Source organism: Wolffia australiana, chromosome 15 (genome assembly GCF_029677425.1).
Source record: "Wolffia australiana isolate 7733 chromosome 15, ASM2967742v1".
Taxonomy (NCBI): Eukaryota; Viridiplantae; Streptophyta; class Magnoliopsida; order Alismatales; family Araceae; genus Wolffia; species Wolffia australiana.
Window position 1 is genome coordinate 4,510,026 of NC_135849.1, and position 14,595 is coordinate 4,524,620.

General features: G+C 33.9%; 2 protein-coding genes across 3 annotated transcripts; both read right to left on the minus strand.

The window, feature by feature from the left end:
- Window positions 1–10,734: 10,734 nt before the first annotated feature.
- LOC144713217 (wax ester synthase/diacylglycerol acyltransferase 6-like) lies at window positions 10,735–13,604 on the minus strand. 2 transcript variants are annotated; one of them, XM_078587739.1, is made up of 7 exons: window positions 13,315–13,604; window positions 12,640–13,187; window positions 12,068–12,140; window positions 11,909–11,976; window positions 11,237–11,446; window positions 10,983–11,120; window positions 10,735–10,906 (listed from the first exon to the last, which is right to left on the minus strand). In XM_078587739.1, exons 2-7 carry the CDS (start codon window positions 12,676–12,678, stop codon window positions 10,760–10,762), a joined length of 675 nt encoding a protein of 224 aa, XP_078443865.1. In that variant the 5' UTR covers window positions 12,679–13,187; window positions 13,315–13,604; the 3' UTR covers window positions 10,735–10,759. The 2 variants fall into 2 exon arrangements, with proteins under 2 accessions (XP_078443865.1, XP_078443866.1); XM_078587740.1 differs by having other exon boundaries at window positions 13,263–13,604.
- LOC144712623 (wax ester synthase/diacylglycerol acyltransferase 9-like) lies at window positions 12,748–13,506 on the minus strand. Its single transcript, XM_078586897.1, has 3 exons — window positions 13,315–13,506; window positions 12,823–13,187; window positions 12,748–12,781 (listed from the first exon to the last, which is right to left on the minus strand). The coding sequence occupies exons 1-3, from the start codon at window positions 13,504–13,506 to the stop codon at window positions 12,748–12,750; spliced, it is 591 nt and encodes a 196-aa protein (XP_078443023.1).
- Window positions 13,605–14,595: the final 991 nt, after the last annotated feature.

Genomic DNA, 14,595 nt, shown 5'->3' on the forward strand with positions numbered 1-14,595 from the left:
AATCTTCAAATATCTGCAATGATTTTGATCCCCTCATCTCACGCATTTGTGCAATTCTAAAATTGCCGTGAGTACATGCAGGGGAAAATGACAAGAAACACCTTTTGCATATTCCATTACTGCATGACATGGCATCATGTCACTAGGCGCCACATCATAGAATATTCTTCTCTTTTTTCCTTTTTTTAATGAATGATGCACTGGTGGTCATCATTCACATCAGAAAAAATATAAGATGCATTGATTATAATTGGACATGGAATGTGTTTCGGCGTGCCGCCTCATCATTCATATATTTTTAATCAATTGTGGGGGTAACATGTGCGCCACATGTACTAAAGCAATTATTGACTTACTTTTCCCATTATTTAATTATTTTTTCCCTCGATTCTCAGATCGTAATTATTACAATTTACCCCTTATTTTTTCATTGGTCCACGTCACCTTGAAAAGAAAAATTGCATTAGTATTTCAGCTAATGATGGGCACATTGTGGCAGCGTAATCTGCAATACCATAAATTCTGTTTTTTGTAATGATTAGTGCAGCTAATCATTCTGAAGTGTTTGATTCATCACCATTTGGTGAATTCATTTGCGACACATGGCAGCACATTATAAAATTGAAAATAAGATTAATCAATTATTATGCAATAAATACAAATTTATAAAAATAAAATGAATATTTATATCGAATGAGAAACTTCATATCTCTATGAATATATAATAAAAAAATTCAAATATTATATTCTGAATCGTGAAACTAAGTTTGTAAAGGATACGATGTCAGAAAATCATTAAATTTTTTATCAAAACTAATACAAATCAGAATGCCAATCTAAAAATAGATTTAATCCTATTACGCTTGATACCATGCATATTTGATTATTTAAATGAAAAACAATAGGTAAATTTCATAGAATTAAGCTGATAAGTTGTGTGTTATCACGTCATTGTGTGCCACATTCCAATATTCTTTTTCCTGTTGATTTCAAATAAATGACATGACGACGCATGACATTCACATCTGTGAAAAAAGGAAATATTCCCCAATCATTTTTTGATGTGGCACCTATTTCCGCATTTTTTATGAGTGTTTATCTCTCACTATAATCATTTGCAGTGGTACATGTGCGCACCACCTGTACTGCTGCCATTTTGGACATTTATGATTTGTCGTTATTACTATGTTTTCTCAGTATATGGATGGGATTTACTCAATTTCAATCACGTTTTTTTCTGTTGGTCCACATTGGCCCTACGAGTAACAAATAAATATAGTGTCAAATAATTATTTGTGCATATCGCATCATCATTTACGATGCCATAATTTTAAATCTTTTAAATTCTTAGTGCCGCTAATTCATACTCTAGATTGGTTGTCATTCGATTATTTAATGGCAACACATGGCACGCACATTTTTAAGTTGAAAATAATATATAAATAAATCATTATGAAATAAATTATTCAGTATAAATAAATAAATATGTATATATATATTCTGAATTAGAAAATTCATATCTCAGTGAATATAAGTTAATAAAATTTACAAAAATATATTCCAAGTCAGATAATTAAGTTGTTTAAGAATATAATGTCAAAAAAATCCTTAAAATTACAACTAACTCCACAAAAATCAGAATATCACTCTGAAAATAGGTTTAATAAATTGACAGTTGATAGCATGCATTTATACGTATTTTAATGCATAAACAGGCGTACCTTTCCCAGAAATAACCAATAATTTATGTGTTATCAACAATCTTATGGAAGGCTAGAGGAGATGATTGTGAAGCTAGAAAATTGTTTTCTCCCCGTTAACTTCATCATATGTGATATGAAAGTTCCATAAAATTTTAACCATGCACTCAGAATTTTAGCTCAACTTTTCTTGGATATAACCCAAGCTTCCTACAAGTTTGTGGCCATTTATTATGATAGCAACGCCTTGGGGATAATGGAGGTCAATTATTTTACCACAAAAAGGGAATTGTTATAAATCACATTTCCTTCAGAAACAAATTGTTCTTATGTATTAGGTAGTAAAATATTTGTTTGCACTGATCACTTTGGAATTTTATCTACATAAAAAAGAGGGTAAACATAAAGAGCTATATTATAGCAATTCATAAATTTTACATATAAATATATATTAATTAAAGATAGGCATGAGTGGGAGCATTTAGTAGCAGACCCTTTCTCAAGAATATATGTTGCCTCCTTCTGACCTAGTTTATACTTTCGTGATCAGCAGATCTTGGCGGTACAGGCCAGAAGTATACCCCATGATGTTCTTGTAGTACTTACCAAATCAGTAGAGGTCAATAATATTTAAATATTTAAAGCTTTAGCTTCATTTTTCGGAAGAAATTGAGTTATCTCGTTGGGTGCCAAAAAAACTTAGATATGTGTGACAAATGAATAAGAGTGGAGAATTTGAAAACCATGTGACTCTTCTCTCGCACCTACCAAGATCTTGCAAGCTGTCTTCTATTCCCCAACCATGCATGATTAGTTTTCTTTATTTCTGCAATCATTTCTGCAGTCCAAACGCACCATTGGTTCCTATAGCTCAAAAGCACCCTGACAGTCTGGATATTCAATTATCCTTCTCCTGATCTCCATTACCTCCATTCAACAAAACAAGAACATCAATAACACCTCAATGGATCTCCAACTCACTCACTTTCACTTAGCCTACAATTCTAGGAAACAAGTTCAGAGATGTCTCTGATAGTATTTTTCGTGCCTCACCTTATCAACCAGATGGATGGATGAATTTATCGATGAATGTAATCTAAATATGTGGCCCACAAGCCAATCAGGCATTCCATATCGTGTCATGTACGTTAATACAGTGTATTCATTATAGTGCATGTGTGATGCTTATATTGAAGCCAATGAATAGATGATCCAACTTAGTAAATTTTGATGATATCATGATATGGAGATTAGTCCTTAATGATTTTCTCTTAATACTATTATTTAGACAATACTCAAGAAAAACATCAAACTATACTGATAGAATAGTACTATCTTGTCTCATTCATATGATGATGAGTATGGTCAGTTCCAAAGCCATTAGTGTAGAGACACTATGGATAGAAACTGGGTGCTCTTTGGTGGAAAGATTTTACTGAATTTTTCTATATGATATTTCCTGGATGGTATTGTACAAAATTGTCACTCATGTTGATTCATATCACAGTTGTGTAAGGTGTCCTTAGACTTGAGACACAAAAGATGTTTTACCGATGGATAGTTTTACTTTGGCTTTGACCTACGAGTTCCTAATCATGAAATTTCAAACACACTTAATTTGGGCAAAAAAAAAGAAGCTCAAAATAATGATTGAATGGTTTAAAAGTTAAAAAATCTTAAAAGTTATTTGTGATTTACACACACATCCATAGTTTAAATCACTCAATTTATCTCACTCTTCTCGTATCAATATTATGCTTTACCATCGTTATTCTAGCACTGATCCCATGGAAGTATACTTCCCATAGCATGAAAAAGTTATGACCATTAACAGGTCCAAGATGAATAGAACTGCAGCACAAACTACCTCAAAGCCCAGAGATTGTGAGTATCCTAGAAATAACATGCCAACAGATTCAGATTTAAATCCTTTACATTTTTGGATAACCTTATGCGTTATTGGAATATATTCTCATTAAAATAGAATGCCATTATTTCCCATTTAATTTCATTATTCCTGATCTGACACTGATAGAATATATTTAAAATGCTCCTATCATTTAAGGTAAACCCTTCTTGGTTATAGCTAGGACAAGCACAGTTTGGGAAAGGAAATAGCAGACCTTAATGTTGGAAAAGATAAAGTTGAAATTAATATATCTAAATTGACAAAATATCCTGAAAAACTCTTCTAAAGATATAGTTTTATATACTTTTGAGGACATTAATTACAGTTATTTATTTGCATCATCTCAACAGCTTTCTGACAAATAAATGTTTATTGAAAATTATGTTTTATTCTCTTGACGCAAAGATTTAATTTGAAACTGTTACATCGCTTTTAGCAAATGCATTTTTAGGATTATACAATGACCTTTTGGTTACCAATACTTCATCGTTGTCATTGAATCAGGAGAATAAATTACTCAATATGCTTAGAAACTATATATTTGTCTTTACATGGTCCATTTTTTATATCTAAGGAGTTAATGCATCCACATGTGGGCATAAAATTTTTACTGATGAAAATGCTAAACCCACTAGAGAATCTCATATGAAATAAAATATTATCATGTAGGATGTAGTTAGAAAAAATATTTAAATGGTTACAAGATGTATTTAATTACTTTATTTCTGATGGTCCTTGGATGAGTCTTGTGCATGTAATCCCAAAGGAATATTAATCATTGTAACCATAAATGATCAAGGGGAATAAATTCCTATGACCCTTCCATCTATATGGAGAATATGTATTGATTATAGATGAATGAATGCAGTCACTAAAAAGGACCATTATCCATTTCCCTCCTTTAATATGTATTTTGGAGAAATTAGCATGATAAAAGTGTTTATGTTTTCCAGAAAGATGTTCAGGATGTAATCAAATAGATATTAACCTTGAAGATCAAGAAAATACTACTTTTACTAGCCCACTTGGAACTTTTGCATGTAGGAGAATGGCATTTGAAATATGTAATGCACCAGATATATTTCAAAGATGCATGACTGCCTTTTTTTCAAAATTAACTGGAGTTGCAAGAAATTTTCATGGATGAGTTTTCTGATTCTGATCAAAATTTAGGTGCATGCTCGGAAAATTTAGAAAAAGGTTTTACAGATATGTGTACATATATGGTCGGCGCTCAATTGGAAAATCCAACTTTACTGCCCACAAGGGAATAGTACTGGCGCACCAGGTCACAAGCTGTCGGTTAGAAGTGGACAAAGGCAAAATGGAGGTGGTCCAAACCCTTCCACTTCCTATGAACACCAGGGAACTTGGAGGGTTCATCAGCCATGCAGGCTTCTACATACCATTCATCAAAGAGTTTCGTAATATATCCAAACCATTAACTGTCTTATTGGCAAACGTATGCTAAAAACAACATTGGCTAATGTGAATTTGGAAATTACGGATGCAGGAAAACATGAATTTATTCAGATAAAGGAGACTCTAGTGAAAGCATCGATTCTACAAACATCGTTGGCTAAATTTCGATCATATTTTCTAGGTAGTAACATAGTTATATTTTATGATCATTCAGCTTTGAGTACCTAATGAACAAAAAAAGCAAAGCAAAGGTTGATTAGATGGACTTTCTGATGGAAATATCTGTAGCCTGCAAGCCAATAACACATTCCATAGCTCATCCCATGTTCATTGATTGAACATATTTGCAATAGTGCATGTGTGATGGTTATCATGAAGCCCATGAATACATGATAGAACTTAGTGAATTATAATGAGATCATAATACAGGGATTACTAGTCTTTATGCATGTGTTCTAAATGTTCCTATCCAACAAATACTTCATAAGGACATCGAAGTACCCAGATAGATAAGCATTATCTAGCCTCACTCATATGATGAGTGTTGTCGGTGTCCTAGCCATTAGTGTGGACACACGAAGGATGTATAGTTCCAAACTGAATTGATTTCACTGGAAAGATTTCACTGAATTGATCCATAAAAAAATATGAATGGCATTGTTCCAAACTGTCAACTAGGTTGATTCACATCACACTTGTGTAAGTGTTCCTTGGACCTAAGACACTGAAGACATCCTATGGACGGATAGTTGTACTTTGACTAAGACCTATGAGTATCTAGATATGGGATTCTAAACAATTGTAGTTTGGGTGCATCAACAAGTTCATTAAGATGATTGAGTGGTCAAGATGGGATCGTCCACCCTTGGTATAATAGGTGACAGCTCAAGGAAGTTGATGCAATGAAGTCCTTGGCCAAGGCAGTGAAGTATTAGGAAAAGCGTTCTTCAATGATTTTCGAACACATCAGTACGAACTCGGATGATCAATTAGGGTTTGACAGTTGACCATATGCTAAGTCATGCTAGGAGCATCAAGTGGATGGGGACTATACATACACGATAACTATTGTTGAACAGGTTTCCTGAGTGCTTCAATACATAGTCCTTTGTATCTTCTAGAGCACGAGGTGTAGCTTGGCACTCCACGGGTTCAAGACTCTGCCTATTGATTGGATTAAATTGATATGATATTAATTAATCTATATGATGAAATAGTTAATTAAGTTAGAAGGCTAGCAATAAGCCAAAATTTGGGTGGTTAACCTAGTTGATGTGTAATTATGAGACTTATGCAATAGAATATATAATTAACCCTAATTCACTTATTTAATGATATAAATTTGTGATTAAGGGGACAAACAATAGATAAGGCTTTGTGATTAAGATTGATATTTAGAACATATTGATGATTAAGAATGCCGTTACGATGAGAGAGCGTGGAAAGAAGAGATACTAGATGTATATTGTGATTTTTACTAAATTAATTTATATGTATAAGGTCTTAATTGTTATTCATAAGAATTATGAATTATAACATAGATTAGGGTGGTATTAAAATCATGGAGTAAGGATAAAATGAGAGGAATGAATTGGATGAAGAAATCCTAGTAAGGGTTTCCTATGAAAACCCTTATTACTAATGAAAGGTATAAACTTTTAGTCCTTACTCATAGGGTTCAAAAACGGAATGGATGGATAATATGGAAGAAATGAAATGAAATCATAAATAAATGTTTAGGACTTACCTCCTCCTTTGGTGATGCTCCCTATCACTAATCTTCCTTCATGAGCATGTATATTGCACTTGGTACCTTAGCATGCTGCACCAGACACGAATGTAGATCAAGGGAGGGAAGTAACTCACTTTAGAAAGAAGAAAACACCTAAATTAACAATCCAAAGCCTGTGTTTCACAAGGAATCCGAAATGGAGAAAGACAAAAAGAGTACAAGCCATTTTTGGACTTCTGCACCTCTATTTATAGGGTCCACCAATCCATTGGAAAAGTGGGAAGAGAGGAAACTGCCAAAACAAATTTCAACCACACTCCTCCAAAATGAGAAGTTATAGTCCTTTGGAAATGCCTCAATTTCCTTTTTAAGGCATTTGTTTGATTTTATTATGAATTTTTTAGGCCATTTTCTTTTTTTTGATGATCGGATCAATCCTCAGTCATTGGATCATATGATAATCAACATTGGGATTGATTTCAAGCGCCAGATCTTCCTCTTTAAGTGTGGGTTCTTTTCTGGCCATCGGATCCTCCTCTTCAAATGTGGGTTCTTTTCTGGTCGCCGGATCCCCCTCTTCAAGTCCATATTCTTTTCTGGCTCTTGGATTTTGCTTCCCATATGATTGGATAAGTCATGGACCGTCCAATCGGTGTGCTACTTTGATCTGCAGAAAAAATAAAAGATGAAGAGGTGAGCTTCCCTTTGCGATCCTGATCCAATGGAACTAATGCTGCCACATCATGCATTGCTGCAAATGGAGTTAATCCCATACAGAAAGTTTTCAAGATAGTTGTGATTAGAAAAAGTGAGGCATATGTTTACTATTTGAAATTTATGCACATGCGCCCCCTGCTCCTCTCATATGCGCACACATGTGCGTACACATGTGCACACACTTGTGCCCATTAGCTCCAACTCTGCCCCTACGCGCTTACATTGCATGCAATGTACGTTCCCCCGCCACGTCAGGCCAGTCATTAATGTGGCCCCTTTTGTGAATTTAACCGGAAAAACTCTTAGAAAATATTCAATAAATTCCAGAAAAATTCTGAAAATTCAAAATTAAACATCTTTTGATTAAAAACTCCTTACACTAAATTTTCACCAAATGAATTCTTTTTAACTATATTTTCACTAAAATCTGAAAAACCTGAAAATAGGCATCTCCTTTGACTAGGCTTAAGCTCCTTTGGGATCCTAATTGGGCCTGCTCCATATCGGACTTTATTGTGCTTTAGGTCCCTCTCTTCCTTACCATTAGTATTCCAAATTACCAAGTCCTGTTACAAATGAAGCTCCAAGGAAATCATCTAGCGAATAAACCACTTGACTCAAGGGAATCAAGTGGGGTTAGTTCATAAATTGTTAAACCCCGTTAATTAGGACCAATTAAAAATTTCAGTTTTAATTCATTTTTAACATGATTAAGTGATTATCTTTGTACATATTCTTGATATAAATAGTAATATCAATCATAAAACACATATTATCGCTACATATTTGAATTCATCAGACTAGTGCAACTTGTTTGTGTGAAAGCACATATCTAGGGTATTTTGGGGACATAAAACTGGCAACTTCTAGGATATTTTCAAAGAAGATAAGGCTTAAACAATTGGTTTCACCTAGAGAGCCATGTGTAAAATCTTAAAGCTCAGTTGTCAGAGGGGAACTTAATCGAGGCACTTTGAAGATGGCATATATTCCTTGGCTTTTTCTATTTTATTTCAAAATTAAAACATGTTTCTGAATGATGGCAGCTTGTGTGTATAGATTTTTAAAAAAATTGATTTCTTGTTGGATTAGTTTCTTATAGTTTTTCAGGTTATACTCATGAATGTGAAACAAAATACATAAAGGGATATATCCTATCCAGTGTATTAATGCTATTATTGAGGACGCCATTGTGATACCTTTTTAATATTGTTAATCACACAGTAAAAAACTGTTTACTAATCCTGAGTGATGTTATAAAATAATGAAATAAGATTAAATAAATAACAGTTATATGCTTAGACAGTAATTAAAATGCATCATAACTTTGAAACAGTTGCTTGCATAGAAAATTGCAATTAAAAAAAGTCTTACATAAAATGTGTAAGACTTTATCATTAAAAATATGAATGTTTCCTAAATTGTGTGTTATTAATAATCAGAACTAACCTAAATTAACTAAGTACAACTCTGCAACTAAGTCACAAACATTAAGGTCGTTCAACATGCATATCAATGTAAGTAACCAGCGCTTAGTATAAGAAACGACTTACAAAGATATATTACCTTTACCCCAGTTAAGAATATTTTTACTCTTTTTTAGAATGAGTTTTGTAAAACTCAAAATGAAATGCATTTCATATTTCTGGAAAAATCAGTGCTTCAGATATTCTTAAAGGTGTTTCAAGTCATTGGTAATTTCTCTTACTGTAATTTCCCTTTAACTGCGTAGACAGTATGCATCTAAAGTGGCATTATAATTTTAATAATTCAAATTTGTGAATTTTATAATATGATTTTTACATTATTAGAATCAGCTAATATAAAATAATGACAGTAATGCATTTAACATTTTATAATTCAATAATTTTTTTTATGAACTTTCAAGTTCTTATGAAGATTATATTAAACTTATAACTATTAAAGTTTTCTTGGCGCTACATTATTACTTTTACACATTTTAATAATAGCTTTTGATCGTCTAAGATTACAAATTGTTTACACCTTTAAACAGTATAATTTCTTTCCTGGAGAATCATTTCACAAAACTAACTTACTACTAAGGAATATATATATATATATATATATATATATATTAATCATTTTTTATTTGTCGTCAACTTGTTATTCTTCAATCTAGCCCCCTATTTCAACAGTAAATTGCGGCCATTCCTAAGGGACATCAAATTTGGAAGTAGAATTGTGTTCTTTTTTCAGATGGATACCTGGTCATTAGATAAAAGATATTGTTAGGCTTTGGTTACATGTAAATAAAAGATGTATCGTTATATTGGTAAAACATAAAAAGTAATTATATTTTGTATTCTAAGTTTCTCCATGAAAAAAAGTATATTTAGTATTACTTTTAAGTGGATCATACTATGGACTCGTAAATTTTATATTTTGATTACTCCAACTCAGAAATAATTTTATTCCAATAACATAATTCAAATAAAAAAGAGTTCACATTAATGTGTGAGTGGAAATTTTGGGTCTAATATTTTTGTAAAATATTATTCAGTCATTTGCCCTAGATAACTCATTTAATGAGTATGAGTATCAACCATGCTCTTTCACAAGACAAGCGAATTATTATTGGATTTGAAATGCTTCTAGTGTTGTCCTGCCATATGTTAAATATTCATTACTTTATTCTTTATATTTCATTTATTTTAATTAATATATAATTACTAAACTAATTACTTAAGTAGTAAGATTTTATGTGTAGTTATATCATCAATAGACGATGCCAATTTCTTTCATGGCATATTATATGTTTTCAAGGTGGCATTACTCCATAAGTATGCTGATCACCACTGTCTGACCAATAAAACGTATAATAATTTCCAGTGAGTGCAAAAAAAAGTGCAGATTGAAAGGTGAAAAACATAGATAATGTGAAGAATGAAGGCACATGTAACTGTAAATATTACTAAATAAAAGTTTCATATGATGTGTCACAACAGTAAATAATTTATTGTTTACCTTTATCACACATGAGAGAGAAAATAAAAGTTTTAAAAACGTTAAATAAAATAATATATATTAATACAAGATATATTAATGCATCAATATATTTTTTTCTTAATATATATGCTAATCCTAAATCCTCATGTGAGCATAAAATAAAAACCTTGGGAAAAAAGGCAAAATGTCATATTTGAAATAATAGGATGTAATATAAGAATTTCCTTGGAAGGGGTTTTCTTTCCTATCATCATTTTAATTTGTTCTACGATTCAATGACAATAATGGATGGATAATAATATGTTATAATAATTATTGAGTGTCACAAGAGGACTTCATTTCATTGAGGGAGTCGCAGAAGCACTTCGCAAGAATTTCAGGATCATGTATGATATCTTTTGTTACCATAAGCTGCATAGATGCCTTGCCATTGTAGCTTATGAAGTGGCTTATAAAGGCCTGAAAAAAAATCATATTGTTAAAACAGTCTCCTATTTTGACTATTGTAGAAAAGAAAATTCATAGAAACACTCACATGAGGCAAAGTAGTAGTTGTTACTCTGAGGGAAAGTATGGGATTCTTCGCGAACATAATCATTTCACTAGGACCCACAACATTTGAAAATGAAAAGCTTGTGTTGCAAACCACTCTATAATTCAATTTGCTTGCCAACTGTAAAAAAATTAAAATAATTTAGGTTCCATCTAAACCAATGTGATGTGTGAATTTGGATCAAAGAAATAATTGAATAATTTCATTTCACTATGGATCCAGATCAGAATTAATACCTTTAGGCCTAGAAAAGACATAATTAGAGAACCGCCATGATAAGTGAATTTTGCTTCCAAGGATTGCTTCTTCTGACCAAGGATGGCCTTGGCCTGTTTCACATACTCTAGTGAATTACTAATGCTTCTATCGAAGCAAAGAGGTAGGATAACATAACCAAATCTGTTTCCCCATTCTGCTGTTCCGTCTTTAATCTTGCTGAAAAAATCCTGGTTTGCGCATTAAAATTTTAATTAATAAATTATCATTGAAAGACGATAATGAACTAATAAAACTACTAGTAAGTGTAAATTTGACTGATCAGGTAATAAATTAAACATTTTGGGGATGAGGTGCTCACAATATCCAGAAGATCTGTTTAAAAACTATCTGGTTATTTTACTTTTAGTTAATGTAAGAAAACATTTTATTAAAAACTGTTCATGTAGACTACTTGGGATAGTATACATTAGAAGTATAAAGGTTGTAAAGCTCTAAAGTCGTGTGGGCTCAATTGTAAACGAAAGTTAAAATCAGGACAACATTTCTAGAGCATAAAAAGATTATTATGTATATTGATTAGAGGCAGAAAAAGTGACAAATTTTTTACTAAATTCAGCCCAAATCATTAGTCCAAACATTAGAAAATTGAGTTTTTTCTCATTAAGAAAATGAAAATTAAATTTTCTCACCTGTATGCCCGGAGTTCGTCTGATGTCAACCATTGACAACCCAGTAATGCGAAATTTGTTTCTTTTATCTTCGTCAACATAGAAAACATTTCATCGTAAGAATGGACAGGCACATGAAGCAGCAATGGGAACTTATGGCTCAACAGACAGGTCTTGTACCTTTAGGAGACATGATTTTGAAATATTTTGCTAGCCCACTCGTTATTATCCCAAGCATTACGTCATTAATTGTCTGCCATGTCAGAAAAACCAAATCAGTAATAACATCCAAATTGACGATATACATCCCCACTTCTCGAAAAGCCACATTGTTTCTCTGATGTTGTTTCGATTTTTTGTTGCTAAGAGCATACCACAGAGGCAAAATGATTGTATTATCATTAAAAACATGGTTGTGAATTTAAATTTAAGAAGGATATTGAAGTATAAGATGAAAATGGAACAAAGGATCTAACGAAAATGAGTTTTCGACATCCATTTCTCTAATATTTCAAGGCAAAATACTATTATCTTGTTTGTTCCTATTCGAGAATACGGAATCCCTCATAAACAGGGCACCTTATCAGTTGTCCTTTAACTGAACCCGATTTAACATAATCAATTTAACCCTCAGGGGGTTGTATTTCTACATAAAAGACCCATAATTCTAATTTACTCATGTTTAAGTTTAGAGTAATTCAAATATAGATGTGAAATTTAAAACAAAAACAATCCATGATCTTTACACTTACAGCGTTCATCTTATTTTTTACGGCCTTGATGTCGTCCATTTGGAAGGTGACGGAGCAAAGCTTGCGCGGCCAGAGCTCAACACCAGCCCTCCGGATATTGGGTTGGGCTCATCCTTCACCCAAGAGGCATGAAGAAGGAAATCTAGAACAAACAATACGGTGAAAAATACCACTTTCAACAACATCCAGAGAAGTTTCAAGACTGAAGGCTTTCCTTCATCCCGCCGTAGACCTCCGGGCAGTGTTATGGGCCGCGATGGGTCGTCAGCGCGCTCGCAGGAAGCAAGAAACAAGGACATGAGCGCTGTGCCATCGCTAAGGGAGTGGTGCAGCCGAAACAAGACAGTGCGCTGGCTAGGAATAACGTGGATCTCCCACAGTGGCTTTTCTCTCCCCAGCGGCGACGAAACAGCGAACGACGCAACGTAGTCTTCTACTACGATCTCGCCGCCCCCGCCATCCTCTTCGTCTCCGACGACGATTACGTGATCGTCTATATTAAAGGTAGGAGACGGGCGCCAAATCTCCCGACCTTTGGCGTCTCTTTCCTGCAAGAAGAAGAAGTCGAGAAATTCTAGATAATAGACAAGATAAAGAGAAAGAGAAAGAAAACTGCCTCTCACCCTTTCTGCACAATCGGAATAAGAGGAGGAGAGATAGGCGATTAGGCCTGACCTGGAGGCATTTGAGACGAGGGTAGTAGTGAAGAAATGTTCGTTGGAATTCGGCCTTGATGGACGGCACGCTGACTGGTTTCTCAAAGGCGACGATGCAATATATCATGCAGTCCATCTCTGGGCGGAGGAAGAATCTTCCTGCTGGGCTTACTGGCTCGTGATCCTTCTCGCTGATCCTACCATTCTCCATCTGAAATTCACTCCTTCCGTTCTGTTCCTCTCTTTGCTTCCTTCTGTTTTCCGTCTTCGTAGAAGCCAACCGCTGGTTATAAATGCCCTACGCATGTCTGTTTCTCTCTCATATCCTCCATTTCTCCTTTATCTTTTACTCTGCCGCTTTCTTTATGTCTCGTTATCTCCTACTTGATCTCCGTCTCTATCGCCCACAGTCTCTATCATCGTTTTCTTTATCCATTAATGCTTGATAAATTTTTGGATTATTATGCGTTGAGAACAGAGTGGTTAATTTTTTTGACTTGTACGTTGACAGAAGACGGCTTTTTTCTATGTACTCTACCTTCATCGAAAATTGAAATAAGCTTACGCTGAATAGCTTCTTGAATGTATTTACTTAGAGGGCTAACTGATTTTAAGTACACAGAATGCTCGAATTATTTCCGTGACTTGCTTTCTTGAGATATGGGTAAAATCGTCGAATTTGAAGAAAAGAGAGGCATTGCTTTCCGTCTTCTTTCTTATTTAACTCTGGGTTTGCACAATGTCCAGAACGTGGGAGTTGTTTCTTTGAAATAAATGTTTTTTGTCTCCGCTAGGCAATTGTTACCGGCCATCTCCGTTGACGTTGAGATCAAATAGTAGTTTTGTGGCCTTTGATCTTCAGGTCAGACAGAATCCGACGGCGGGCGTTGATCGTACCTTACCAAGTGCTTCCTTCTGTCGGCCAATCAACAACGAAAAGAGATATACATATATATAGAGAGAGAGAAAGACAGAGACAGAGAGACAGAGACAGAGAGAGAAATAGAGAGATAGACAGAGAGAGAGAGACAGAGACAGAGAGAGAAATAGAGAGACATACAGAGAGAGAGAAAGATAGAGAGACGGACAGAGAGTGATAGGAAGGTAAAGAGAGTGATACGAGATAGTACCGCTTTGAGCCTAATGTCAAGCATCCTTTCTTCCCGCCTAATTGTCCCATGATAGTTCCAGATTTATAAAAAATATATGGATATATGAATGAAAAATATGACATGAAAGTTGGCTTTTCCCATCCATGTGAGTTTGTACCACTTTTCCTTAGGGACCAGTGCTATTATTG